Source organism: Micropterus salmoides, unplaced genomic scaffold (assembly GCF_014851395.1).
Source record: "Micropterus salmoides isolate LMB-PRFRI ecotype aquatic unplaced genomic scaffold, ASM1485139v1 Ms_hic_scaffold_20, whole genome shotgun sequence".
In the NCBI taxonomy this organism is placed as follows: Eukaryota; Metazoa; Chordata; class Actinopteri; order Centrarchiformes; family Centrarchidae; genus Micropterus; species Micropterus salmoides.
The window spans coordinates 15715713-15743530 of record NW_024041151.1 but is presented as its reverse complement, the minus strand read 5'-3'; the positions used below and the strand labels follow the sequence as shown (position 1 = coordinate 15743530).

The following is a 27818-nucleotide window of genomic DNA, read 5'->3' as shown; positions in this document are numbered from 1 at the left end:
CTGGACTTTAACACCATTTTGTGTGCCTTACTGCAAACCTGGCCTTGGTTTGTTGTAGGGCATACAAGATGGTATTGTTAGTATAAAGATGGATATTGCAATGTTGTGTTGGAAATAAATATTATTTAATTATGTTTGAATAAATAAGTATGTTATATATTCTAAGTAAATATATTGTAACAATAAATATATTAAAATATATACTCTGTGCAAAAAATATAATGGATCAAATAACAGGGGGCCTGATATTGATTCCTGTGGGACACCTTTATCATCCAGCTAATGACTTCATTTGAAACCATCAGTAACAACCATTTGAACCAGCCTTAGGCAGAATCATCATAACCCATGGAAAGTGGTATAATTACTAAAATCAACAGTATAAAAGCCTCACACAAATCTAAGAGTGCAGCACAATGTTGCTTTTATCAGGCAAGTGAACAACCACCACAACAGCAGTTGCAGCAGTTATTGTGACTAGATAAAAAGTTTGACTGCTGTGGCTAAATTATATAATTATCCTCCAGAAAGGCGCATAAAAGTTGTGAGTTTACCACTGATTTTAGGCTTTTGCTCGGACAGGACAGCTTAGATAGGTTAAACATTGTTTAAAATAGAAGTGTACTCATGTGCAAATTAGCACAGCCAGCAGTTCCCTGGTACTGGACGCGGTTTAACAGCTTTTACACTGCTCTCTAGCTCCGAAACACTCTCTGGTTCTCACCCTATCAACACAGCAACATCCCTGTCTGCCTCCCTCAGAGGACGGTCACGGTCCTTTCCCTTCTCCTCCCACTCTCTCACCAGGACTCTGGCCAGGAGTAGTGATGAAAGACTGGATGGTGGGAGATGGAAGGGTCTGTGCTCCCATTTCAGCGCTCCTTCCCAGGACGTCTCTGCCGACTGCAGAGGCAAAAACCATCCACTGTGCATAGATGCAGAATTCACATCACGGTGATGCATGTCTCCGTTGATATGCTAGACGTCTTTACATGAACCAGAAAATGTGTTATCTGATGGAGAGGTCTCTTAATTCCAGACCGACCCCCACTGCCATCTCACCAGAAGCCTCAGGCCAGGAATCAAACATCTGCCTTGGGAGTGTGCCAAGAAAAGTGTGCTAGACTTTATTTTATCTGCCAACAAGAGCAATATTAGCGTTTGCCTCCTTATGTGGATTCCCCAGATGCTGTGTCGATTGAGGCCCGGGTTGGAGCCTCTTTATTAGAATCTCATGGAGAAGCACAACCCTGCGGTTATCAGGAGGACTCACCTCTTTGTCCCTTTCTCTCTTTGTCTTTTTAAGGTTAGACAGAGCCCCCTGACATTGATGTCTTAGCTTGTTGTCAAAGGGTTTTCAAAAGGAGGCTCCCACTTTCTAATGAAAGACCTAAAGTTGCAACAGTTTGACTTTTCAAACAGATGTTTGTGACTCCTGCACGAGATGGATTTGATTCTCTGAAAACCCTCTTTGTGTGAGGCGCTCATCCATATGTGGTGATCTGTGTTTCAGTACATCTTAATAAAGTAATCCCCTCCCTTGTTTTTCCACCCCTAGGAATGCTCTTGTTCTTGCACTCTTCTCCTTTGCCATGCGGGGCACCCAGACTATGATTTGTTTAGGTTTCAGATTTAAGGTTGACTGAGGCCATGACTCATCATTACTCTGAGATGACTTGTTTTAATTTCTGTCTGCTGAAGTAACAAAAAGATGTACGGTTTACTGAAAGATACTTGATGTAGATTTAAGGTGCTGTTTCAATGTGCTTGTACTCATTTAAGTGTCAACATATCATAATAAACAGTTCTCCTAAGATGCACTTTTTCTTACATTTAATCATATTCAATAAGTTAGCAGATAAAAGCATTGCTTCTTTAAATCCTGTCTAACCCTATCAGCCCAGATAGAGCCAAGATATACACTCATAACCCAAATAAACCAGCAATGTACCAGTGTGAAGTTTCATTCATCATCCAGGCTTTCCATTCATTAGACATTCATTTGTTTTCCTTCTGACATATCACCAGACTTTCAACCACTGACCATGATAACTGAAGCAGTGGCCAAAGGTTCCAGCTCTTCCCTTTGAAAACCTGACCTGTTCTTTAAATGTTTAAAGAGCCTATTGCATCATCGGTCCTCGCCCACACATGCATGTTTGGGTGAATTGGGGGGTTGATAGGGGTGGGTGTTGTGATACATCATGTGTTTAAGCAGTGGAGAGGAGGCCCAGGTTGTACGGGGTTAATGACTGGCCCTCTCTGTGGGCTGTGCTGGCTCTTGGAGAGGATAAGACTGGCGGTCTAGGGGCATCTGGAGCGCAGGGGTCACATCGCTCAGATCAAAGGAGGCTGGGAGTCTAGGTCACTGTGTTTGGCCATGGGGTTGTGGAGGGAGTGGTTGAATGGATCGGGAACAGGTTCGCGGGGAGTAAAAGAGGCAGAGGAATGGACAGAGACTTTGAAAGATAAACACAAGAGAAACCAAGAAACTGTTGATGTTCACTGTTTTACCAGCCAATGAAAATGTCCATAAACAGAGGTGAGTGTAATTTAAGATGAGATAAACAAAAGAAGAGTGCATGATACCATGAAAACATTCATGCAGTTTTGTCTCAGTTAATGTTTTCGCTTGTAAGCAGCTACTGTGCATAGTGTATATCATGACAGTACTGTTCCAGGCCATTTAATTAATCATCCTTAGATACAACGATATTTCACTGGGCAATTTATGATTTAAAGAATAGCCTGGTCACACCTAAATTTATAATGGTGAAACCTCACTGAAAAATCAATAATTTACAATGTAATTACTAAATTCACTCACTGGGGCAAAGTAAATCCGTCTAAAATGTAGCCTATATGTATGTTCTACATACTGCATACTGAGTTTCAGAATGGAGCATGAAACTGTTAGACTGATTTATTATGCAGTATGCTAGGCCAGGCTTAGCCAGTTTCCGGTTTCGGCCACTTAAACTTTTTTTTACTAATTCAATCTTGTGAATGGAGAACAAGGCTACAGCCTTTTTGTAATGAACGTAATGTCATAGCTAGCTGCATTAGTCTACTACCCATAACAAAGCCATAATGCTTATTAAGCTTGCTAAGCTGTCAATAAGAAAACAATACAATTTACATAACTTATGTCTAACAATGATTTATATTAAGGATTAAGTCATCAGGGACAGAGCAGTGGATGTTGCTGTTCACCATTTCAACAATAACTGGTTGTTGCCTGATTAAATAAGAACTACAGTTTTAAAGCCCAGTTGTTGTGACTGTTCTAGCGCTTCGCATTGTGTGACACAGTACGCGAGGTAGACTGGTCTGGTGCATACTTGAGATTTTTTTCCGTAATCAGTATGACATCCAGGTATTTTTGGCATACTGCAGATTTGTCAAACATTGTGGTGGTATGAACAGTGATGTGTTCACTTATTAATGTACACACTGAAGAGCACATATGTATATGTAGACGGGGTCGCTTAGCTCAGAAAATAAGTCATCAAACTATGTAGTCAGTGACTATAAATCTTTGAAGTGAATGAAATGACTCGAATCAGTAAAGTGATTTAGAATTTCCACCCCTTGTGGCCACACCTTGATGAGTGATGTCACAGCAGGTGGTTACCATTAGCTATCAAAGCAGTGGCATCACTAATTGGGTTGAGGGCAGAAATGCAACATGATTAAAAGCTTCAACTCAGTACAGCATTAGAGTGCAGCATTAGTGTTATTTACTGTGATTCCCTCGTTACTCATTACACACACACTCATACAGGAGATGTATCAGGAGTTGTATCTCTCAAGGAGAACAGGGTGGGGAGACTCTCCAGACAGCAGACATTTAATCCCTTGGATTATCTGCTGGGTATGGGGATACTGGGAACAATGAAATGTAATTACTTGCCAAATGCATTCATCTGACTCCTGCGGTGTCTGTGTCACAGGCAAATAATGTTTGGTCTACAGACACAAAGTGTAAAGGCCCTGAACACCCACACGGGTGATTTCAGTTATTCTGATCAGACGTCTACTAAGGTTGAAGGTGTGTGGAGCAATGCTGATAATTACTATATAAGTCACCAGACTCCAGGTACTAATAAGAATGATAAATGTAATGTAATTTGTCCCGCCATGACAGGTGCAGCTAGGTAAACAGGAGAGTCAGGAAGATGTCAGTCAAACTCAACATGCCAACACGAGAAAGGAGGTCCAGTCAGCCAAAATGATAAAAATCACCTGTGTGGGGTTACATGCAGATAGCACCAACATATCTGGACAAAATAGAAACACAATTTAGCAAGAACAGACAAAAGAACACTGCTTTAATTTATTTTTTAAATTTATTGCAGTTATTCTATTATGTACATGTTTATTTACAAAGTTACCCATATGTTTTAATCTTATTTTGACACCTTTTGACAGCTGTATAGTAATCTCCAGATTTCAATATAAGTATGATTAGAAAGTCATATAAACAATCATAAAAAACAGGCTATGAAAAAAGAAATGGGACCATCTATCTTTGAAACATGCAGGAGCAAGCTGATTTAGATAGTTGAAAAATAAATACTATTGACAAATAGCATTCCATCAACTACAAGCATTTAAAAATTAGCCGTTGTCCACACAAAACATACCAGTAACATTTACTCACTTGTTTACTCACTTAATTTCCTCTATGGAGAGAGTGTTATATTATGCAATCCAAATAAATTATAATGTTTCAATGCTTCCTCCAGTGTAACAAGCTACATGATGAACACAAAGACTGTGGCAAGATTTTGCAGCATGGCAGTGCAAAGAAACAGCCCATCTTTGAGTGCCAGGTAGCTTGCTAGACTAAGAGAGAATCCATCACTGAATACTTGCCAACTCACTAACATCCAGTGTGATGGAGCATGCCTCAGAAGAGACTTCCAGCATCACAACATGGGATGGGACCAGCATGGGTAACACGGTGAAAACATCAAACATTTGATGGCTTTACACTGAGGATTTTTTTGAAACCCGTTTTCACTGATTTTGTCGAAAATGTTAAAAGATAAATCTGATAGAGATAGACTGCGATCCTGCAAACACATTTCGAGGGATTGTGCTTGCAAGATTATAATTTAGTGTTTTGCATTTGTCTTCACTAGAGCCAAGTCATTAACTGTTATAAAAAATAGTCACAACAGATATTTTATTTTGGTGGCAAATGGAATAGTTCCCTTTTTATATTATTGCCCTTTCCTACAATTGATTTAATGTAATTAAGCTTTTTTTGTGGATTGGAATCCTTGAACCTGACTGGCTGTAAGAAAATACCTGTTCTCATGTAATTTTGTACACTGTTGATGTAAAACTGCCCTACATGCTATGGAGTATAAGTATGTCCACTTCCATAAACTCTTACTATACTGTTGTGTAAATGTTCCAAATGCTGTAAATAAAAACTGAAACATCTGGCAACTGTGGCATCTTGTTAAAACTGAGCATGTTTTAATGGTGTTTAGATCCTCTGGAATGCTTTAATTGCAGCATTAATGATGTTAACCCAAAGCAAAGTGACAGTTTAATTAATCAATTTCTTCAAGACGTATATTTAAAATCTCAAGTTTATTGTCTAAAAATCTGCTATTCTGGCCTGAATTCCATCGGTGTCTTGACTGAATGGCTAATTGCCTCCCCATCAGGTAGCACTGTTCTCAGTACTATGCAGTGAAACCAAAATCAAACAGAAACAGTGATCAACACATGCTGTTTCAACTTAATGACAGTCACACTCCAACTGCTAATCTTTATACAGCTGTGATTAAATAATTACAATAATTAAAGCCGCATTCATGTATTTTTTTTGCCACTTGGGGGCAGAAGAACACCACAACAAGGTGACAAACCCACAGCCCTGACATATTATCACCTTATAAAGTTGTAATGTGTTAGCATCCCAGCACCTAATTACGCATCCAGTAGACACAGAGGAACATTTACATTAATTTGGTGTGGTGTTTCTGGTCACATGATGACCATATATTATATTACATATTACTATATATAATATTCACCAAGAATAAGTGGCAGCAACATTTTCATCAATTTTGTAAATGGCTGTTATTGTCCTTGTGTGAATACACATATACGTAACTTGGTAAGCTGGATGTAGGCAGGTCAAATTACAATGTGGGTGTTATGGGGCTGAAAAGAAACAATTTATTGGTTCTTTGAGTGAGGTTGTCATAACTTGAATGGAATAAACTGGAGTGCAGTGCACCCTGAAAACTGATAGGTATAAAGTAGCTGATGGATCATGATGGCAGAAACTGGGAAAATAAGGTCCAGGTTAAAAATTTACTTATTACTGTATTCTTTAATTTCATGTTTACGTCATTGGTTACATTCATACACTTAATCGTGTATAGCCGAGGAAAGGTGTCTGCCTGTAATGTCCGTGCATCAATAAACAATTTAATTGAAGTGCTGTCCTACTTGCAATTTTTACTTGTCATGTTTCTCATAATGGCATTAAGATTACATTTTTGACATGCATGTCAATATACCCAGCAACAGGAATAGAAAAATTGCCCTCCTGACAGATTTTAGACCAAGCAAATTCTCCAAAGAGCCACAACAAAAGCTCCCATCTGCTTATTCATTTATTTTACTTATAGTAATTTGACTACAAAGTAAGTTGTTAACTACAAAAACATTCAAGAAAATGCAGGATAATGTGAGAGAAGACAAATGTCCTTTTTTTTAAACAGAAATTCGGGACATTAAGACAAAACAAGAGTTTTGTACTTGTTAAAAAAGATGAAAACATATTAACTTGTCTCTGAAACATTAAGGTCCAAAAAGAAAACACCTCCGCACAAGAACACCTTCATCTGGGTACTGCTGGCAAAGCACCTGAAGCATTTGTTCGTCTGTTCAGGGTCTGTTCACTCTCTTTCTGAACTTGAACAGTCTTTGCGTGCGTTCCGATCCAGCTCCTCTTTGTTTGTGTTTATGTTAGTTGCTTGTAAGTGCAGATGCTGTCACAAAAAATTAAGTGATAAGATGCTTGGTTTCCTACTCAACATAATCTTACAAATATCCACTGCTGTCAGGGAACCAACACTGATCTCATCAAGATGATCAGCAACACATCTTCTAAAAATATAAATATAAATTCATCTAAACCCTGCCTTATTTGGTCCTTTTTTGTTTTTTTCCTTTTAATATTGTTATCTGTTGAGTGTGGAAAAAAAGCTCTTTTAGCTGTTCTCGTTCCACTCTGGCATGATGCTGACACTATGTACAGTGTGGTACTGGTGTGGCGATAGTGTACGTGGTATGCCGTGTGTATAGAGGTACTCGTTTCCCTGTAGGCCGGCTGTTGGTGACTGGATCCCAGCCCCAGGACTGCACTGGCGGCCCAGAGTCTGGTGGGTCATGGAGCTCTGGTACATGGCAGCGTGGTGGCCATCGCCCAGCTGTGGAGAGGCGTGGCCCCCAACTCCGCCAAGTCTGGACACCAGAGACCCTGAGGTGAAGTGAGCAGAGAAGTGCTGGTAGGGCAGCCGCTCCATTGGCTGCATGGTGGTGACGGAGCAACTCCCATAGGGTGAAACGCTGGCCCAGGTGTTGCAGCTGATGTCCTCCAAACTAGGAACAGGTTCGGCACCCTGCGAGGCGCTGGCATACATACAGGCCTGCCGCTGGCTGGATTCGCTGCGGTAGGGCCCGCCAGCCAGGCCGAGGCTCTGAGCGTAGCCAACAGGACGATAGTAATGGTCCTCCTCGCTGGACGAGCTCTCCAGATAGGCCTTCTTATAGGTGTGCTCACCTGAGTGACAGTCATCTTCCACTGAAGGTAGAATCATAGATTTAAAGAACAGTGTTACTCAAGTGTTATCTTTAAGTTATGTAAAATAGTAGAAAAATCTGCAGCTACTCTGTGTCACTAACCCCATCTTTCAATTCTGTTTATTAAGTGACACCAAAACAAATTCATTCATTTACAAATTGTACATTTACATGTTTACTTGAACAATTATTGCCCTTTTCTTCACACACTGTCTATACTTTGTATATGCTGGTTTATTACAGTTGATTATAGTATAAGAATGTGGCAAATTCAGGCACATTAACATTTTATTTAATTTAGATTAATGTGTGCTGTTCCTTAAAAGTAATCCAAAAAAAAGTAAGTCCATATAAAAGAATGCAATTAAGTAAACACATTAAATTGATGTGATTCTTACTGAATTTAGATTTTTCTTTGTGTACCACTTGAAGTTTGTTCCCAATTAATTAACAAGGGTCAGCATGCAAAGGCAACTAATTAGAACCATAGCATTAAAATCAGTGGATATGAATATGGCCTGCTGTGAAGACTCAATCTGTCATCTTCCTGATACATCAGTCTCCTACCTTTCCTCTTGATGCAGTGGTACTCCTGGCTGTGCTCATGTGGCAGGGGGTAAGAACCTGACTGAGGCAGCATGTCCTGTGAGGTGCTTGTCACACCGTTCTCACACTGGGAGTACTGGGAGCTCAGGGTGCTCGGGGTGGCCATGCCCTGGACCTCCCCACTGAACGGGCTGTGGCTAGAGCCCACTCTCTGGCGCACTGTACTGCGAGGCACGACTGGATACTCCTTGGTACTATGTGCAGGCACACACACACACACACACACACACACACACAAATACAGTTGTTAGTACTTATATGCATCTGTTGACCCCCTAAAATATTACTGATATGCAGCAAATGTAAAATCACTATGGACAGGTCTATTCATTGTAAGATCTGTTCTGAAAGTGAAAAATTTTTGACCTTGACCATGAGAAAAACACTCACTTAGGACATACAGAGAGAAACTATTCTGGGGTAAACTTCTTCCAGTGAAAATGCCAGCACGCATTTCCCTCCTATTAATCCACAAGATCCGTCAATAGATCATTTCGCAATTTTTGGTCCTTTGATTTCAGTTGAAACAGTGACCTGATTTTGCAATAAGCTCTCCCTTCAAAAATGTAACCAAGAGCAGACGTGCATAGCTTACTGTACTCTGCACGACTGGACAATGGCAATTAAGATTGATAGTGTGGTTTGGACTCTCACGGTGCTCTCTACATTTGCGAGTCTTGATAGGTGAAATGCATTTCACTCAAAACACCATGTTAAATTGTAGCATGCACCTACTTAAAGTAACTTAATGTGTGTCTGTTACAATCAAGCGTGCAATTTTTAAAAGCTATTTGAAAGTACAGAAATCCATCCCCTCATTTCCAGGGATTTCTCTCCCCAGAATAAAGCATTAATCTGAAATGCTTAATTACAAAGAACTTGATTCAGAATAAAGGTTATGGGAAGGAGTTAAGGTTTTAGCACCTTGTGGAAAAGCCAAACAGCTTTTTTCCTGTTTTGATATCTACATTTCAATGCACACAACATCTGTATCAGCTGCCCAAATGGGGGTGGGTAGGTTGTGAGTTTCAAAACCAGATTTTCTCCTTTGAAAATGTGTTTTCCACACAGTATGGACGAATGCTCCATCCCTCATCTGGACTGAATAATAGAGGGAGCAATGTGGTTGTGCATTGCCTTGGCTGCTGGACCAAGCGATACCACTACTTCAACACAAATGCAAGCACTGACACACACACACACACACACACACACACACACACACACACACACACACACACACACACACACAGGAGACACATAAGCAGTTGGAACATCCTGGTAGAAAGAGCTGTGTGGAAGGGAGATGTTGCAGTTGTGTTTCAGAGGTTCTGCCAGATCAGCCATAAAAGTCTTCAACTAGAAAACTGGCTGAGGATCAAGAACTACACTTACATCACTGAGAATAACACTCACTGAAAATAACATTCATAACTGGCTTTCATTTGGATGATTGAAGGATTAAAGTGGGGCCTGTTAAGTGACAGCGTGACCAGGATGTCAGTAATCCCTGCAGCATGTATCTACTCATTTGACATCATTCAGTTTTCGTCAGTGTTTCCATTTATCAGAGCCCAGAATCAATGAAAGAAATAGATTATGAATAACATATAGATATGTACACGTGCTCCAAAATGAAACCTTTTCTATAGCTACCTTTGCATTCTGGACATCCGGTGCAGTTCCATGTCATCACTCCCACGAAAGCCTTTTGCAAACGGATTGTTCTCAATCTTCAGCTGGGTTATCTGAAACAACAAAACACTTAATAAGTAACATATTGTGGAACAAAAGCCATTTGTTGTGCTGGCTGTGCCACTTGATTACAAGATCTTCAACTATGTAGTGTTTTAAAAAGTCACATGGCACCAAATTAAAATCAACACACATGTGCTTTCATGTTTTTGTCCGAAAAATAGGAACTATGTAAATCAAGACTTTGCAGAAAATGCGAGATTTCAGTATTTGTTTTACTTTCAGAATTGACAAGTCTTTTTCCGCTTGACGTTCATATGATGACAGTATTATAACATGTTTTAGCTGAGTTTTGAAGTTTTTTTTTGGATGCATCTAAATGCTCACAAGTTACTCAAGAGAATGAAACAATAGATCACATTTCCAGAAATTAAGATGCTTTTAGGGATCCTCAGCTAAACAGTTCAGTAAAAGCATGTCTCAATAAGACATATTTTATTGCATAATTTATAATGTTAGATTTGATGGTCTCTGGCTTAACAGATTGTTGGGACATGCTTGACAGATGCAAATAAAATGATTTATTATATGACTTTATGTTTTGGTAAAAATGTCTTTGTAAAGATCAAACCCCCCCCAAAAAAAGCACAGAGAACCATCCCAAAGTAGTAGATTAATCCCAAAGAGGTTAAAAACAATCCAGGGATATCCCTCTCATGAGCAGTGGTTTCTGGCAGGTAATTAGTTGGCAGCTCTTGTGTGCTTCCAGCTTTCTGACAAGACTGGAGGTTTGTCTGCATGCTGGCTGACACTTCCACCAAGCCTTGTAAAATATCTCGTGTGACACTTTGCTAGCTTCTTGTTAATGCATGCAGCCTGGCACAGCATCTATATATTGTTTCATTTTAATTTTTTGTTTGGAATAAAAAGTTCAGGGTCCTGTTGAACTCTTTTTAAGGCGTTTCGACAAATAATTACCCTTTCCAAAAAGTGTTTAAAGAAAAAGAAAATTGCAAATACATGTGAGTTCTCCTACTGACTGGGCTCAGAGTAATCAGAGCAGAGAATATGAATACTGTTAAAAAATAATTTCGGAGCAGACTCAAGACAATTGGGCAAAATAAATTTACAACTTCAAAGACTGCACAGTTTTACTAGACTGTATCCAAACTATGCTCATTAAAATAATGGAGGCCTATATAAACATATTTCCAGATGCTTCTGGCTATTTTAGCTTAAAGAAGTGAAGTACTTAAAATTCAATTCTTCACTTTTTATTCTTCAAGAAAACATTATTTTAGAAAACACCTAAACTGTTTTAATTACAACAGGAAAGACTTGAAACCAAAGACCATTTTCATTAGCTGAGAGTCTAACAGGTGAATTGGACACATGCCTGCAGCACATATTGCTTTGGCAGATGTTAGAACTGTTTGATTAGTCAGTTGTGGTAAAGCCCCTGGAAATCACAAATGCTTGTTTTTCTGTAGGTCTGGAAAGCCCCAATAATTAGCCCAGGGTTACGATCTCAGCCCCCAATAAGATGTTGGAAAATAATGAATGGTTCCTACAGCACGTCGGTCATGTGTGCTTCCTGTTCCCAGAAGTGTGGAGACCTGGGACTGGCTGCATGGACATTATGAGCTTTCGCCCCCCTCTCCCATATTCCCCAAACTAAAGACATATAGGCCTTCATGGTTAAATGATGTTAACCAGACGCTGTTTACACATATCTGTATTCCCAAGATTTTCCACCCGAAATTTGTGCAGAGTAAATATTGAGTTTTATTTTCGCTTCTTTCCCGAGTCTTAACAAGTGTAACTAAAGTGATAAACAACCCTAAGGCTGCCTGGCCTCAAGAAATTACATATTAAATTAGGCCTAACTCTAATTTAATGTTATTATAGCTTTCCCTTTTCTAAATTATTGTGTGAAAAATAAACAGTTTTTACACATTTAAGTAAGCAATAACAGTTAACAATTTTAATTTACTATTTATTAAGATTAGGCTACAAGTAATTGCACCGTCAGCTGACTTCAAGAAACTAAACGAAAGCTCAGGAAGAAAATAAAAGTGAACATCTACAATCAATTTAAGCAACATTTCCTTTTTGTAAACAGTCACCAACACGCAAAGCCCTAAAGTCGAATGCTACATAGGCTATAATAGCCTCGAGATAATCTGGTAATCTGGTAATCAAGGTACCCGCAGTGTTTTTTTCTGTGATTTAATAAAAACAACCACATTGTCATTTTAACAAAATAATAATAGCCTGCGCCTATAGGCTATAAACTGTGTTCAAAAAGTAGCAGAGGTTCGCTAATAAACTAGGTTGCAAAGCGAACTATTATTTAGACCTAAATTACAATACAGTATGTAGGCTACTATATAACGACCTAAACGTATAATTATGATTTATATTATTGTTGTTATTATATTATCCGCAGTTTGTGTTTGTACAATTAGTAGGTTTTAGAAGGTAGCCAGAGGTTTATCCGGTTTATCTGCAGGTTGTCTCACTCTACAAAGAGCTGTAGGCCTGTAACTTGGAAAAAGTCTCTTGAAGTCAGACCTCGTCTAGTCGGGTATCTGAAGTTTTCCTTCGTCTGTCAGTCACTCCCTGTGATATCAGATATTTTCAGTTGACATTCTTTAACCTCATACAACCATGCCTTTCGTTTTCTCTCCTCCTGCAATCAGCAGATCAAGTTTGCCATCAGCAGTTCCGTAGAAAAATGGGCACAATTTAATAGAACTCCTGTATGTGTATAATGGCCTAAATTTTCTCTAAAAAGGTACAGGGAAATGTATTAATAACTTTCCATAATTCGGCCTTTGGCAAAAGTTTGAATAATGCAATTTGTGGTTCTTTTGTTTGCCACGTTTAGGCCTAAACCATTGTTAAAATGAAATCGCCTCATAAAATGCTCCTTGAATTTAAAGTTGCCCATTTGCTATGTCAGAGACTGCCATAAAAAACAAAATCCAAACGTTGCTCTTGAAGGACTTACCTTATGGTTCTGATAGGACGTAACCGCAATGAAGGCTGTCTCGGGGAAGACGTGAGTGCAGAAGGCCGTGTTTTTGGAGCCAAAGCCGTTATTTTCATCTGCCTTTACAATGTGGATCCTCGGTTGATACTTGTGCATCGAATTTAGGATGATCTAGAAAAGAAAAGGTGAAGTGTTAGATAGGCCCTACTTGATTGTTATTACAGCAACGTCTGCTAAATGGCCCTTTCGAAAAATTTAAACTTGCAAGAGATAGAGAGGTATTCATGACAAAAAGTGAAGCGAAACCCTCTTAAATTTCCCCTCAAATCCGTTTTTGGCAGCATGCACCATATTTGTTGCTTTGGAGGATATGGTTGTTATTGCCCAGCTACCATATTTTCAACATTTGCATTTGAGATCTACAGATGCTGTTACAAAGCCCATAGGCTAAGAATGCTTACCATTCTGCAATGCATTTCAGACTTTAACACTTTATAAAAAGTACCAAAATGCAAACATACACAATACATTGGTGAGCATAATGACAGGTAAAAGGGGATAGATTGAAGGGGGAGTCATTCAACTTAGAAATGTGAGAGATATTTTGCATTTTTTGTGTATAAATTAGAGAGAAAAAAACTAACAAGAAAAGGCTTGGGAGTTACTATGGTTAAGGCAATAGGCTATACCTCATTAATTTCACAGAAACTACATTGAACTATGCTGAACCTTTTCAGTCAAAAAATGCACAACTACATATTTTGGACAAAAGACTGGACTAAAGATAAACATTTTATTGCACTACATTATCGAATGATTGTTTTACTGCTTGCATGAATATTTAAAACTAAACTGGACGAAGTGCACTCTTATTTTGTTCTTGTAGTATAACAACTAATATGACAAGTATCAGTCAAAACTGAAACAACAGCTTTATCTTTGCAGACAGCTAATTCACTATTACAACAATTGCAGGTGTCCCAGTAGTAACGCCGACATAAACATGTCATCTCTCTTGTTGCAATTCTAACCTGACTAACCTAGTTTGTGGTAAGTGATGAGTACTACCAATGGCTAGCTTGGCGACGTTAAGACGGGGTGCACACAGCTGAACTTGAGCCTTGAACTTCTCTTTTGAGGCATCCCTGGGTCTTAAGTCTAATTGTTTTGACAGACCAGGCAGTCATGGTCATCAGCCTGGAGGAAATCTAATGGTTTTTATTTTCATCAGATCCACTTACACTTAAAGATAATAAAACTGAGGTTTTCTTCTCCACCTCCTTTTTACACTCACCCACCCCCACCTTTCTGTCCCATAGGCATCCCTCCAATCTGTTATCTTAAAGGTTGTTTTTGTACCTGCCTTTCACTGCCAGCATTAGGAGAGACAAGGGATCGCCCTGACCTCCAGTACACATGGGGGCATCCTGTAGCATTAAACAGACACAACCCCAAGTCCTTTCTTAGAGCCCAGTGAACCATAACGTTCGCATAGATGATACAAAAGTCATCCATTATCAATTTCCAGTTGAACTTTATGGTGCAATAGGTTTCATGGTGCAATAGGTTTCTGTAATGGGCACAAACTGGCTAAATGTGTGTCAACTTCCTGTCGTGCACGTTGTAGATGCAGGATGATTTAATGTACGTTACTGACCCTGTGCAGAAAACATCAGTTGAGTGTATCACTTTGGGTAGATAAGCAGGCTGTTGAAGAGTGTGTGTGCAGATGGAAACTCAGCTTTTGCAAATTTACGATCAAATAAAACTATTTGCAGGAAAGGGTTTGGAGGCTGCATACTTGGATCTGAGGTGAGAATAGTTTTAACAAAACAGAGTCTCAGGCGGAGAAAAATTAAGTCTTGCGGTTGTATTCCATGGCTGTTTTAATTTCCATATTTATGTGTGGGATTGTAGTTGTTCCTGTGCTGAAAAGTCATGTACAGCAGCGCTACCATTCTGCGGGGATTCATAAGTGAGGCTTTAACGTTCTATGAAAGAGATTTTTTAAAACTTTTTGAACACAGTGCAGAGAAAAAGTAGGTTAAACAAAGCATTTTCCCATGCACATATTCATTAATGGCTTACTTGGGGTCTGCAGAGATACATCCAAGATTGAGGAAAAACCACAACAACAAGCCCATCACTGCAAACACGTCATTTACCACTCTACTCTCTTCTGGTTTTAGAAGCTAAAAATGTCTGCCACTGAGGTACATTAGAAGTTGCATGGAAATATCTAAACACTCATTTACCCTGGAAAATAATAGTATGGTCCACTGACTGTGGGTTCCTGAGTCCAGTGTGTGTGTTAGTTTGGGGGGGGGGGGGGTGTAGCTATAGACCACCCACTGGGGCCCCAGCACACGACTCGTCTCCCCGGCCCAGCCGCTGCCCTGCCTGGGTCCCTGTATCTCTGACCACCCCCTCCCCCACACCACCCCAGCCTCTGGATGATAGTATTTAATGATAGTGAGGGATCACTTTGGGTCTCGAGCTGCTGCCCTTTGCTTTCAAGTTCCACCACATCAGAGAGTTTCCCCGAGCCTCAGGATTAGCAGGCTTTGTACACCATCATCTATTGCTCATCGCACACTGCCATTGAAATATAAACAGTGCGATCCTCACACTCCACCCTCCCGGCCAAAACATGTGTGGGAAGATGGGGAGACGAGTGCAGAGCAAATTGAGGGGGGGGGGATGAGTAACCCTGAAAAATATTCTGTGAGTTGTTAGGGAGAGCAACGCAATAGTTGCAGTTTTGTATGAAACCTGACACAAAAACAAATGATTTTTAGGAACAACACCAATTTATTCGCTTAACTAACAGTGAATCCAAAGTAGCGCTGTTGTGCAGTGGTTTAAGACGTATTTACAACCTTTACTGATATAAAGATACTTTGTTAGAAGTGAAAACACTGCATTTAAAGTTTTACTTTAGTAAAAGTACAGACGAATTAACTTCAAAATAAACTTGTGTCAAAAAAGTATTTTTAATAAAGAATACACCCTTACAGCGTATTGTGTAGCATATACTACTGACTAATGGATTATTATAAGTGATGCATTCTGTAAGCAGAGTGAAACTAATTTGAATTAACTTTAGTAAAGTAGGATGTTCCTTGTGAACATTTCATTTTACCTGATGCTTTTATCCAAAGTGACTAACAATAAATGCATTGAACCATGTGGATGTATCCCAAAATTACAAGTACATCAACTTCATCAAATACACTGAACTGCTTCAAGTGCTACATTTAGAAACAATAATAGATAGAGAACAAGTATTTTTTATAGGCCAAGGTGCGTTCTGACCAGATGAGTTTTTAGTCTGTGACAGAAGATGTGTAGAGTATCTGTTGTCCTGATGTCAATAGGGAACTCCTTTCACCATGTGGAGCCAGGACAGCAAACCAGTCATGATTTTGTTGAGCAGAGGCTGGGCCCTCCCCCAGAGTGAAGGAATGGCAGTAGCTGTGTGAAATAACTACTAACTATACTGTAGCTGCCCAATAAATGTAGTGGATTTATATATATATGTAAACAGGAACAAATATCTCACAAACGTATTTAAGTACGGTGGTTGAGTAAATGTAATTAGATACTTTCAAAAAATACTTGTGTTTTATTGACATGCATGTTTACGATGGTAATCAAATCTATTTTCACCATGAAACCATATTCAAAACACAAAATCCTTGACTGCAAGTGTCAACAAAATAAACTGGTGAAATTGACCCTTCCCCAAAGACTAAGTTATGATCAATATGTAAAATACTGGAAAAACTGACATAAATGTCAGATGTAATCCATTACATGTGTCGTCCAAGCGATAATCCACTCCTTCTGCCTGAAAATATCAATAAAAATAAAAGAAACTATCCTGTTCAAAACTAACATTATGTTACTTAAAACTTCTGGCAGCATTTTTCTTTTATGTTTCTGACATTACACATATACCTCTGTACTGTTGAAATGTATACAATTTGAATAAAAATCAAAGCTACACGATTAACTCTATACAAACACCCAGGCTCCATGAGGCTTAAATTCTATCAGACTCCTTTACAACAACTCTGAGCTGGTGAACTCAGCCCTGCTCAGTCCGCTGACGTGTGCCTAATTACCAGACATTTTTTTAGAGAAAAATGACTGTTTCAGGCCCATCTTAAATTGGTCCAATCTACCAGCAACATTGGCCTCGTGTCTCACTGCTAGTAATTATAAATCATCTACAAGTTATTTCTACCAGCTGGACCAACAAGCTGATGGAATATATTTTCTGGCCAGCCACCAGAGTTTCATTTATGAATCCCAGGGTGCTGTCTCCCATGCACAAAAGAGGGTGAGCCAAGAACCACTGCAACCAATCAGAAATGTTCTTTAACCCAAAATTTACAACACTGCTCATATTCCGACTGAGCTCCAGTGTCATTTCACCAACTCGGCTTTGGCAACAATCCATTGAGGTGCCATGTGGATGGATAGTGGCTTGTGTGTGTGGAAATGTATATTCCTTTTTTGCTTTGGTAAATGTGAATGTCTAACAAGACTCATTTTAGATTCCCCATTACACTGAATACCTCCAGCTATGTAAATAATTGTCAATCTGCATTCTGTGGCCTTGATGATTGGAATAAATTTAAACATTATCACTATAACATAATAACAAGACACATTTTAGTACCGCCTCCTAATGACATATATTAATCAATTTGAACCTTATTCAGTTTAACACATCTAATTAACATTAGCATTAATTTTCATTTTTCCTCAGTCTTAACCAATCTCCTTAAAAACCACACAGCTATTCGTGTACCTTTTGCCAACCTCATTATTGTGTTTTCCTTTAATGACTGGGCCTATTAGTAAGAAAGCTAATTGTGTGTCTATTCCGTTTCTACAACAAGACATCTAATTTGGCCACAATGTGCCCATCAAATTTTATGAAAACCTGCCGCCAACAGGCCCATTTGTTGATGAAGTAAGTGATGTTTTCTGTTTTGGGTAAGACAGGAATCACAAAGCCTGGGGCCAGATAGGCAGTGTAGAATAATGAGGAGTTAAAGTTAGGAAATGGGTACCATACAGTCCCGCACTGGTGAGGGAGGCGGTGGGTGGGGGTGCAATTGCCTCTTTCCGTTTAGTTAAAAAGTGCCCAACTGCTCCCCTCTACTTATGCAAGCTGACTTCCAGGAGGTCTACAACTTTAATACATCTAGGGGGTGCTATAATAAACATGGGCAACAAAAAGTACCAAAGAGGGTCCAGGATGCTGGAAACAAACGTGTTATTTTACTTTACCATCACTGATAGCAGGGTGAAAACATTTAAAGGATTTTCATCATTGAAAATCAGAATCAGAAATTGAGGTTTCACAGACTCATCAGAACATTACTGTATTGCATTGATTTCATTATGACGACTGGTAAATTGCATTCTAAGGAGAAAGTTATATATTTAAAGTATCTAAAATGTAAATTCACATTGTCAATTTATTCATGTTTTTCTCTTAAACTCAATTAAATTAAATTCACAACTTCAATTCACAAATTCAACTTAATTTATCCCCATAGGGCAATTACAGTTTTAAATGTTAACTGTTTGTGCAGCAAAGTCACCTCCCTTTTTCTTGTTTTTCAAAAGGACATCAGGAATTATTTGAATTAAAAATTTCTTTAAATTTTTTGTTGCAGGAAATCCAATATCCGGTCCTTTTAACATGTCTTATTTAGATTTAATGGTTTTTATGAAATTAATAAAAATAATTACTTTTGCCTGACAGTAAAAAGAAAAATGATGATATTTTTACAAAATTAGGCCTTCAGCCTGGCTGAATTAAACACTTAAAACTATCATTAGCAGTAAAAAAAAATTAACTTTGTAACAGCATCATCTTTGTGCATGTATATACACACACCTTCTTTCTTCGGCCAATGTGCACTGTATTGCAAAGACATAATTCTTTTTGCATAGTTTTTGTATCACTAAAAATTTAAACTAAAGGAGGTTTTAAGGAAACATTTGAAAGAACAAAAACTTAAAAAAAGAAAGTAGCAAAAATATATGAACTGCCTGTAATTTCATATTACCACAGAATATGCTATTTTATTATATTCAAAGTGTCTCCAATGAATAAATAGAACTGTTAAGCACAACCAAAACTACACAAGGTCAGTGAGTTTATGGGGCCTAATGCTGGAGAAGTGTATTAAAGTAAAGTTAAGTATTAAATTAAGTAAATTTAACAAACACCATTCAACCTTAATGATGCCTAATCATGCAAATCACAGTTTTTTACAAGCAAGTAGGGGGGATTGAAGCTGTATTTTTTTTTCTTTTTTAAATGATGACCTTTAAATTAAATAGCTGTGTAAAATTTTAATCAATTCAAATAATAAACAAAGAACTTTTTGTAGACAACAACAACAACAACAACAACAATAATTCTTAGGAAACAGTCACACCCTATCCTTTGTCAGAAATCCCGCTTTGTGTGAGTCTAATTTCATCGATTGTGTCCGATTTATCTGGTGATTTTCATACAAAAGACAATCACTAGTCAAGGGCCAGCTGTGGAAAACAGCACTTATTTTGTAAAAAGTAAAAAGTGGCCTATAGGCCTCCGTAAGTAGAAAGGGACGACATGCGTTTCAGCAACACCCCTCCCTGCTAGATGTCCCGGACTTTGATCAGTGCAGCAGCAGGTTATTAAAGCAGTCACAGACACACAGATATGTGGTTAAATAGTATAGATGATAGGCCTAGGCACCTACGTGTCCGAACGGGTCCAGGTGGTTGTTGGTCAGTTTCAGCTTCTGGAAGGACACGAGCTGCCTCATCCAGTGCGCCCCAGTGGCGGGAGAGTCCGGGTGAACGTATAGCCTGCCGGGCATGGCGGGCTCTGCCTTCCCGGTCACAGACCTGAATTAATGCAATACAGTCACACTGTAACACCTCGGACTGACACCCATATGCCAGCTATCTGCTATACAGGCGCTAATGTAGGTGGACGTGTCCTCGTTGCACACTGTAAGACAAACATCTGCAGGCTATTTCATTATCAAAATATATAAATTAGAGAGATAGCTGAAATGAATGCATATTATTTAAAGGAAAATCTAAGATTCTCAGTCGATCGGACATTTACGTCTTGGCCCCCCAAAAAGTGACCTACAGCGTCATCGTGTATAATACTTTGGGAAGTTGATTTTGGCTGGTCAGAGGTCAGATTACAGCTGGTAGACATTGTTTTCCAACATAGTTAGATCAAGAGAAGAATTAGTTCCAGGACATGCTTTGGACAGGTCATTATCGGCAGTATTGGCATGTGATTATCCTCTTTGAGTAGCCTATCCTCTAATTGAAAGGCGCTGACCCAAACAAGGCAGTCCTGGCCAAGGTTAGAGATCGACTTGACACTAAACAAATAATCGTGTTTATGCCCCACTGTGAAATACAGCCTTGTTACAATCCACATACAGGCTGGTATAACTATAGGGTGTTGCTATAGGAAAAGTCCTAACCATTCATTCAACACCGAAATGTCAGCTGCGACAGAAACACTTCTCCCACTTGAATGCATTTCTTGGCAAGTATTATAAAATACAGAATTCATTATTCTCGGGAATTAATATGTTCTCTTTCGACTCTCTTCAATCAGGACAACGATATAAAATTTCCTGTTGGAGTAAACTCTAGAGAGAGAAGCTGAGACCACCAAATCAATGACCCCCATTATTGTGAAATGTCCTATGTGTAAAATTTAAGAAGAGTTTGTTTCTGCAAGGAAAAGTTCTTAAGAATGTGTTTTGTGTTATGTTTTACATACCATTTATTATCGGCGAACTTGTATCGATGGTCGTCTGCAGGAACAACATCCATCAGGAGAATATATTTAGTTTTGGGGTTTAATCCCGTGACCTTCACTTTGAAGCTGGGGAACATTCGCCTGTAAAGGACAAAACACAGTTTATAGCGCTATATGGTATTTCTGTCAAACTGGAAAAAAAAAAAAAAAAACTACAGGCAAAAATAGACCGTGGTGTGTTTTCATGGTTTTCTCATCTGTAGAAGAAATCACTCAAATTCATATCCAATTTAGCCATTTTCCAACGTTCAGTGGGTACAAGCATCCCTAACAAACTTTTACAAAATTGTGAATGAACACAAATATATTCTGAAAAAAAACTTGCATGATTCTAATTTGCACACTAAACTAAATTATAGACGCACGCTTACAGTCAGCTCACGTGGGGTGGTTTAAAATGTCAAAATAGATGTCTTTATTTGGTTTGGAGAGGTGAAGACTACTTTCAGGGCAGGGCGTTGGGCCCGAGAGCGACCTGCGCATTGTAAAAAAGTTTTTCACCATGGGCCAGATTTCCGTTTAGTAAATCATTTGGATATTTGGTAGCTGTCATACTGTAAAAAAACACATAATGTGAGTAAGGCTAAGCAGTCTCGCGAGTCAAAGGGAAGGGCCGAGGATGAGGGGGATGCTGTGTAATATCAGTTCATGCCAAAAAACAGGAGTGAAATGACTGACGGGAATATAATGGAGACTTTATGCAGCTGTGAGAGAACAGAGAAATGTCTTCTACCCGCACTGGAGAGCACGATGAAATGTAGTTGTGTTCACTTATAAATACTTAATCATTTACAATACCCACACATCTGAGGCACAGGCCACTTTGACATGAGCAGACACCAGCGGCAGTCATGCATATATGCAAGATTAAACTCGTGCAAGACGTGTCTGTGTACAATTACACATACAAATATACAGCAAATACAGAGAGAATATTGCAAATGGCAGAACATGCGCTCCTAAATGAGTTTATTTCAATGGATTTTAAGAAATAGAGGACAGTTTTTTGCTCTCTCAGGCTGATTAGTCGATGGTATTGCATTTCCCCAAGGGCCACCCAGACTAAAATGTAGGATGTGCACTCGTGGTGTTGCCAACCCGATGTTGCAGAGCGCTAAAGCGTCCACCAAATGCTCTGTAGTTCCTCATGGTGCATATTTCCAAATTCCCACGCAAGAAAAAAACTCCATCCGGGCCTATACATTTAAGTTATAGCCCTAGATAAAATTCATATTAAATAATTGCGTGGGTGGCCTTATCAACAAGCAGCCATGCAGTCATTAATTCCACTTGTTCTGATTAGCGCTTTCCTGTCATAATAATGATTCATGTTTTTATAGGTAGTCCTCTTACCTTCCGGCTTTGGTGATGATCATCTCTGTCCCCACCTCGTGAAACTTTGCCCAGAGTTCCCTCTCGTGCAGGTAGACTTTTATCCCCTCCATTCCCTTCAAAATAACGCATCTTAGTGTCCATAGTGCTCACAGCATGGCCGTAATAGACCTGACTTTTACGCAGAGGTATCAAGCTCATGACATGGTTTTGAAGCCTTCTGAGTTGGTCTAATGGCCTTTTGTCAAAAGCATTTTTTTCAGCTGCCAAAGGGAAACAATAAACCCTGCTTATTAGCTTATTATACAACAGTGGTTTGAAGTAAAATATTAATTTAACATTTCAAGAAACATGCTGTTGGACAACTGAGTTGTTGTACACTCAAGTCAAAACAATAAATAACGTAGGGCATGTAACAATAATGTCATGAAAATGTAACCCTTCAAGATGTGGGTGTACTCACATTGACATTCTGTGGTGTTAAACATGTTGGGCCTTTAGCATGCACGTTTAAACTACCAACAATATACTGTATAATAAGTTAAAAAGAGTTAATGTCTGACGCTTAATATACTACAGAATACAGAATTTATCAGTATTGTCTCTTATTCAGCAAAAAAATCTGGTCTAAAAACAAGTGAAAATTGCTTTGAAACTTTACTGATGGTTTCACCTATCAAATACATTTCCTCAGTCAGTTTCTTTGAGCAACCCAGCATGACAAAGAAAAGAGACTAAATATCAGATAAAAAGTAATATGCTTATTATGCTTATATATATATATATATATAAAGAAATGCTTATGAATAAATATATACTAGATACTAATAAAAAAGTGGGTAGAATTACTCCATGCCATTGGCATACATTTCCTTTAGGATTTTGTGTAGTATTTAACAACCAAAACGACGTGCAGTAGGCTATATGTTCAGACGAATATATAGAAATGCTTTTTTAAAAAAAGTGAATGTGACCCCATAAGTCCGTGGAAACAGCTTCGGCTTGTAGCCTTAAGTAGTGAGAGTGAGGCCTATACAGCCTGACTGATACTGACCTGCTGAATGTAAGTTGTCTGTGATGATGGGGATTTGCTCGAGGTCCCGTTTTGTTTCTCTGATTTATTATCGCTCTGTAATTCCCTTGAATCCGAACCACCGGGAGAGTTTTGAAGGGTAAAAGTCTCCTCTTGGTCCGCCATGACCGCAGCTCCGAAAACTACTGTCCCAGCTGAAAGACCCAAACAGAGATGTCAGTGTGTGGGGCTAGACCTCCTTTTTAACACTGTTAGGGACTGATTCGAATAAGTTACACACGCAGACACAGATGAACATCATTTTGTCACTGTAGTGACCACAAAGTTACACATTTTCGGAAGTGCCGTGTGCTACACAGGCTAATAACTACAGCTAATTGGTGTCAGCATTAAAAAACAATCTACTTAAAAGGAACATATTAACATATCATCTTAGTTTAAAACTGAAGGCTTTCAAAGTAACAGCATAATAATCGGAACATTGCTTTATTATATTGTTCAAAGAAGCTTTGGGTTTAATAAAGTTTGATAGCTTGTTTCAATATGCTTGTCAGAAATATAGTTTATTTTAGGCTATTAACTATTTAGATGTCTGTGAAGATTCTCAGTCATTAACTATTTAGGTTATTATTAATTAAGAGGGAATTGTACTGTCTAGAGTACTCCCAACATTATAAATGTGACTAACTTATTTTAGGAGAATGAGGCTGCACATTGAAGCAGCCCTCGCTTTTAGGAAACACTATTTCCTTATACAGTTCCCCAAACAAAAGACATGACCTTTTATTGTTATATCGCGACGTGTTGATGTCCAGAACACAATAAACCCTCCTAAAAAAGCAATCCTCTACTCTCAGACGGTGTCCGTTATTCCTGCAAGGTAGAGTAGCCCCTAGCCTGCTACGATGTAAACCGCTATGAATTGCAAACACAATGAATACACACATAGCCGAATCAGAGCAGTATCAGCTTACCTAAAAACAACAAAAACAACACGTCGTAGGCTATGGCACGGCGGTGGCACAACAGAGGAGCACCGTCTCGACTTTAAAATGTCCAAGTCCCCGTCCCAAATCAGATAATCCAAGCGTTTTGCGCGATGAGGCTGCACGGAATCTCCATGAATCCTTTCCCCTCTCACAGTTAGTCCAGATTCTTCTAAAGAGTGGAGCCGCGACCGTGGAGATCCGCGCGGAGTTGGGTGGCAGCTACGAGGCGCTGCTCGGTGCCGTATTGTGCATTTTACAGCCGAAGACCGTTTTGTGAGCCGACCCTGCTGATAGCACCTAGCAGTAAGCTGTAGCCGAGTCCCCGAGGAGCAGGTCCGTCACCTCCTTCTTCCCTCCTCTCTCTCCCAGTCTCTAGCCTTGTCAATTCTACGTCTCCCCCCCCTCTCTCTCTCTCTCGCGCGCTCCCTCTCCAACCCTTCAGGGTGCATCAATGACCAGCCGAGCGAAGCGGAAGCTGAGTCCGCGACTTAGATCAGGGGGGGTGGAGGGTGATGGGGGAGCAGTCTGCGCAGGAATAGCTTTGGTTTATACCCCAAATAATAATTCCTTCCAGGCCCCCACCCCGGTTTCTCTCCTTAATCCCAGTCTGGTGAAAGGAATCCATTTGATATTTGCTGCTGCATGCGCCATTACGCGCAACATCGTCCTCTCCCTCTTTTAGCCTCCAGATAATGTGGGGATCAATTTAATTAAACATAATTTAAATTTGAGAGCTGCACCATCAGATAGTGGAGGTCAACATGTCTCTGCTTATGTTTGAAGGAATGATTACGATAAATTGATCAACCGACCATAAGATTTTGCCTGTGTTTCTATTAGTGACTGGGCAATTAACAATGCCAGCTAACAATCCGTTTTCTCAAGCTGCTTGTTTGCTATGTTAACAGAATGTTATGAATGACCTTATACTATCCCATTATCCCCGCAGAGCAAGATACATAACTGTTTCCACTTAAGGCTAAAAAGACGCAAATGTCTCCACAGAAAACAAAACAAAACCCATAAACCTGGGGCAGTCAGCGTAGGCTATGTTTAGGCCTGTAGCTTCACACAAATTTAGTCTGCACACCGCGGACGTTTCACATGACACTAAACCTCAGATTCGGACATATAAAGATTATAACAAACCGCCAGATTATGAGATCAAACTGCATAGAGTCATGTTTGCACTGACCATGCCTGGTTAGACATGAGGCGTATTTAGCTGACCTTATGGTGAAAGTGCAGAGACACTAAACCACGCGCTGCCAAAAATAGCCACTTTTCAGTTTTGCATCTACATGTTGAAAAAGTCGAAATCAGTCTCGACGGCGCTGCAGTTTGACATTTGACCATTTGACCAAAGTGTTGTTCTTAAACTGTAATTCCAATGGATGGAGCTTAACTCTGCCTGGCTGTTCCCCCTGAAACAAGCAAAAACACTGGAAACAACAGACTTAACACAACTGTAATGCATAGTATTTGATTTTAGAGACAGAATACGAGTTGCTAAAGGTGGCATTTTTTGCAGCGTGCGCACCAAAACGTCTCATTTGCATTTTAGGCTGATATCTCATTACGCACGCGCCCATGGATTTCCCCGTCATTCATGCGTTTGTCCGTTAGCAAGCTGCCAATATCAACACTTCTTCAGTAGATATGACAGGTAACTTCACAATATGTAAGAAGCAGAGTCATGATAAATCAGTAGCACATGTGAATCTGGTGTTAAAAACAGTGGCTGGAAGTAGTCTGTATCAGTTAAAATTACTTTATTTTCTGTAGTAGAAATTTTATTCGAAAACATCTAAATTAATTACTGAGTATCTTTAAGATATTGAGAATGCAACCTCTAAATAGCTTCGTAGCCTTTGTTTAACAACATCTTCCTGGAAACGGTGGGAACATCATTAGTTAACACTAACAATAAACACTATACAGTTTCTCAAATTTTGATATCTGGACAATAACGTCTGAAGCCAAACTTTCGTCTATGGCAGATGTTGAACCGTTCGAAAAAAGAAAGAAGTTTGAAAGAAAACGAAGCTAAACGAGGCACTGAACTCAGTCTCACATAAAATGTTATGCTGAGTGAATGTCTTGCTGAGTCTGTAAGCTATAGGGAACCTTTCTTTTTCTCTCTTTTAAACACACGCACAGCTACAGAGAGAGCTCTGAAGGACTTCCGAATGACATGCTTCTCCATTACTGTATCAACACAAATAACGTAGGCTTTGCAGAACTTGGACAAGGCAGAACTCTGCTATATTGCACTTTGAGTGCAAATGTGACTATGAATATAGGCCCAAGAACCAAGATCTTTGACAATGAATGGTTTTTAGTTGCAGCTGTAATTTGTTTGACATTACAGCGTTATTGCATGAAAAATAATGTAATGATAAATACAGGTACAGAAACAGTACAGATGAAAGGAATAAGAAACCGTCACATTGAGAGATTGACCAGCGAAATTATTAAAAATGCATGCAGTCTATGTCAATAGAAATTAAATTTAAATGAGGCTCACATCTCCAGAACTGAGGAGGAAACTCTAGTTGCTGTGAGATCATTTATAATAAAGCTGCAACTACCTCTAAGAAGTCTATAACATCATGGAGGTCAAGATTCACCCGCTTTACATCTTGCGCACGCCTTCTACATTTTTCGTAATATAGCCTAATTGGCATTTAAACTAATTTAGGAGATATAAAGTATATTCGTCCACATGAGTTTGAGGTGGAAGAATACCAAATAAAAAAAGTGTCAAATGTGAAAAAAATCCTGCTCGTTTTTTTTTTTTTATAAAACAAATTGTGAATAAGAGGAAGGGATCGCGTTGAAATCGATGTTAAGGCCTAATAAGCAAGTTAAAGGGAAAAAAACAAAACAGCGGGTCAACAACCAAAAATGCAATGTTTTGATCATTTTAAACAGTTAAAGTCAACCCTCACAAACAAATGACGTGCATGTAGAGGTGCAGCATGAAAGCTTCATGCAGACTATAATTAACTTGCTGCCCCCAAGAACAGTGGAGTTAACGGCGCATCACGCAAATGAAAGACAAAAACAATAACAAAAAGCTAAACAGAAGATGAACCTAATAAAAATAAAACATGTCGTAATTGTGGCCACTAAAACAAAAGGACAAATTTAGCTGATGTTAAAAGTGTCTGAGCAAACAGACACGTAACTCAATTTAAGAAACTTGTTTGTTAAAAACATCCACAGTGATGGTAAATAATTTCTGACCATACTATCAACCGAGATTCCAATGTGCATATTGTTTGATATGGATTGCAAGTGTTTCCAAATGTGAAATACCTTTATGAACGTTACAGCACACTGGTTAACATCCTCTTATATAAATAAAATCCCCAAAAGAAAGAAAAAGAACACAGCGCATGTTTAATCACACAAGTGGTCTAAAATAAATCCTTTGTGCAGGGTGGGTTAAAGTTCAGC

At 39.1% G+C, this 27818-nt stretch overlaps 1 protein-coding gene across 1 annotated transcript; it reads right to left on the bottom strand.

Moving 5' to 3' along the window:
- Positions 1 to 5604: 5604 nt before the first annotated feature.
- On the bottom strand, positions 5605 to 24711 carry tbx5a (T-box transcription factor 5a). The gene is made up of 9 exons (XM_038732996.1): positions 24342 to 24711; positions 23389 to 23561; positions 22356 to 22450; positions 20964 to 21083; positions 19909 to 20056; positions 13151 to 13303; positions 10099 to 10190; positions 8404 to 8636; positions 5605 to 7837 (listed from the first exon to the last, which is right to left on the bottom strand). The coding sequence occupies exons 2-9, from the start codon at positions 23530 to 23532 to the stop codon at positions 7245 to 7247; spliced, it is 1578 nt and encodes a 525-aa protein (XP_038588924.1). The 5' UTR covers positions 23533 to 23561; positions 24342 to 24711; the 3' UTR covers positions 5605 to 7244.
- Between the last annotated feature and the right edge of the window lie 3107 nt (positions 24712 to 27818).

Excerpts from the sequence above, each read along its gene's own strand:
- tbx5a (XM_038732996.1), bottom strand. The coding sequence starts at position 23,532 with ATGGCGGACCAAGAGGAGACTTTTACCCTTCAAAACTCTCCCGGTGGT. Across the intron at positions 10,191-13,150 it reads CGTCCTATCAGAACCATAAG|ATAACCCAGCTGAAGATTGA; the intron begins GTAAGTCCTTCA and ends TTGTTGTTTCAG. Across the intron at positions 7,838-8,403 it reads CCACTGCATCAAGAGGAAAG|TGGAAGATGACTGTCACTCA; the intron begins GTAGGAGACTGA and ends TTCTACCTTCAG.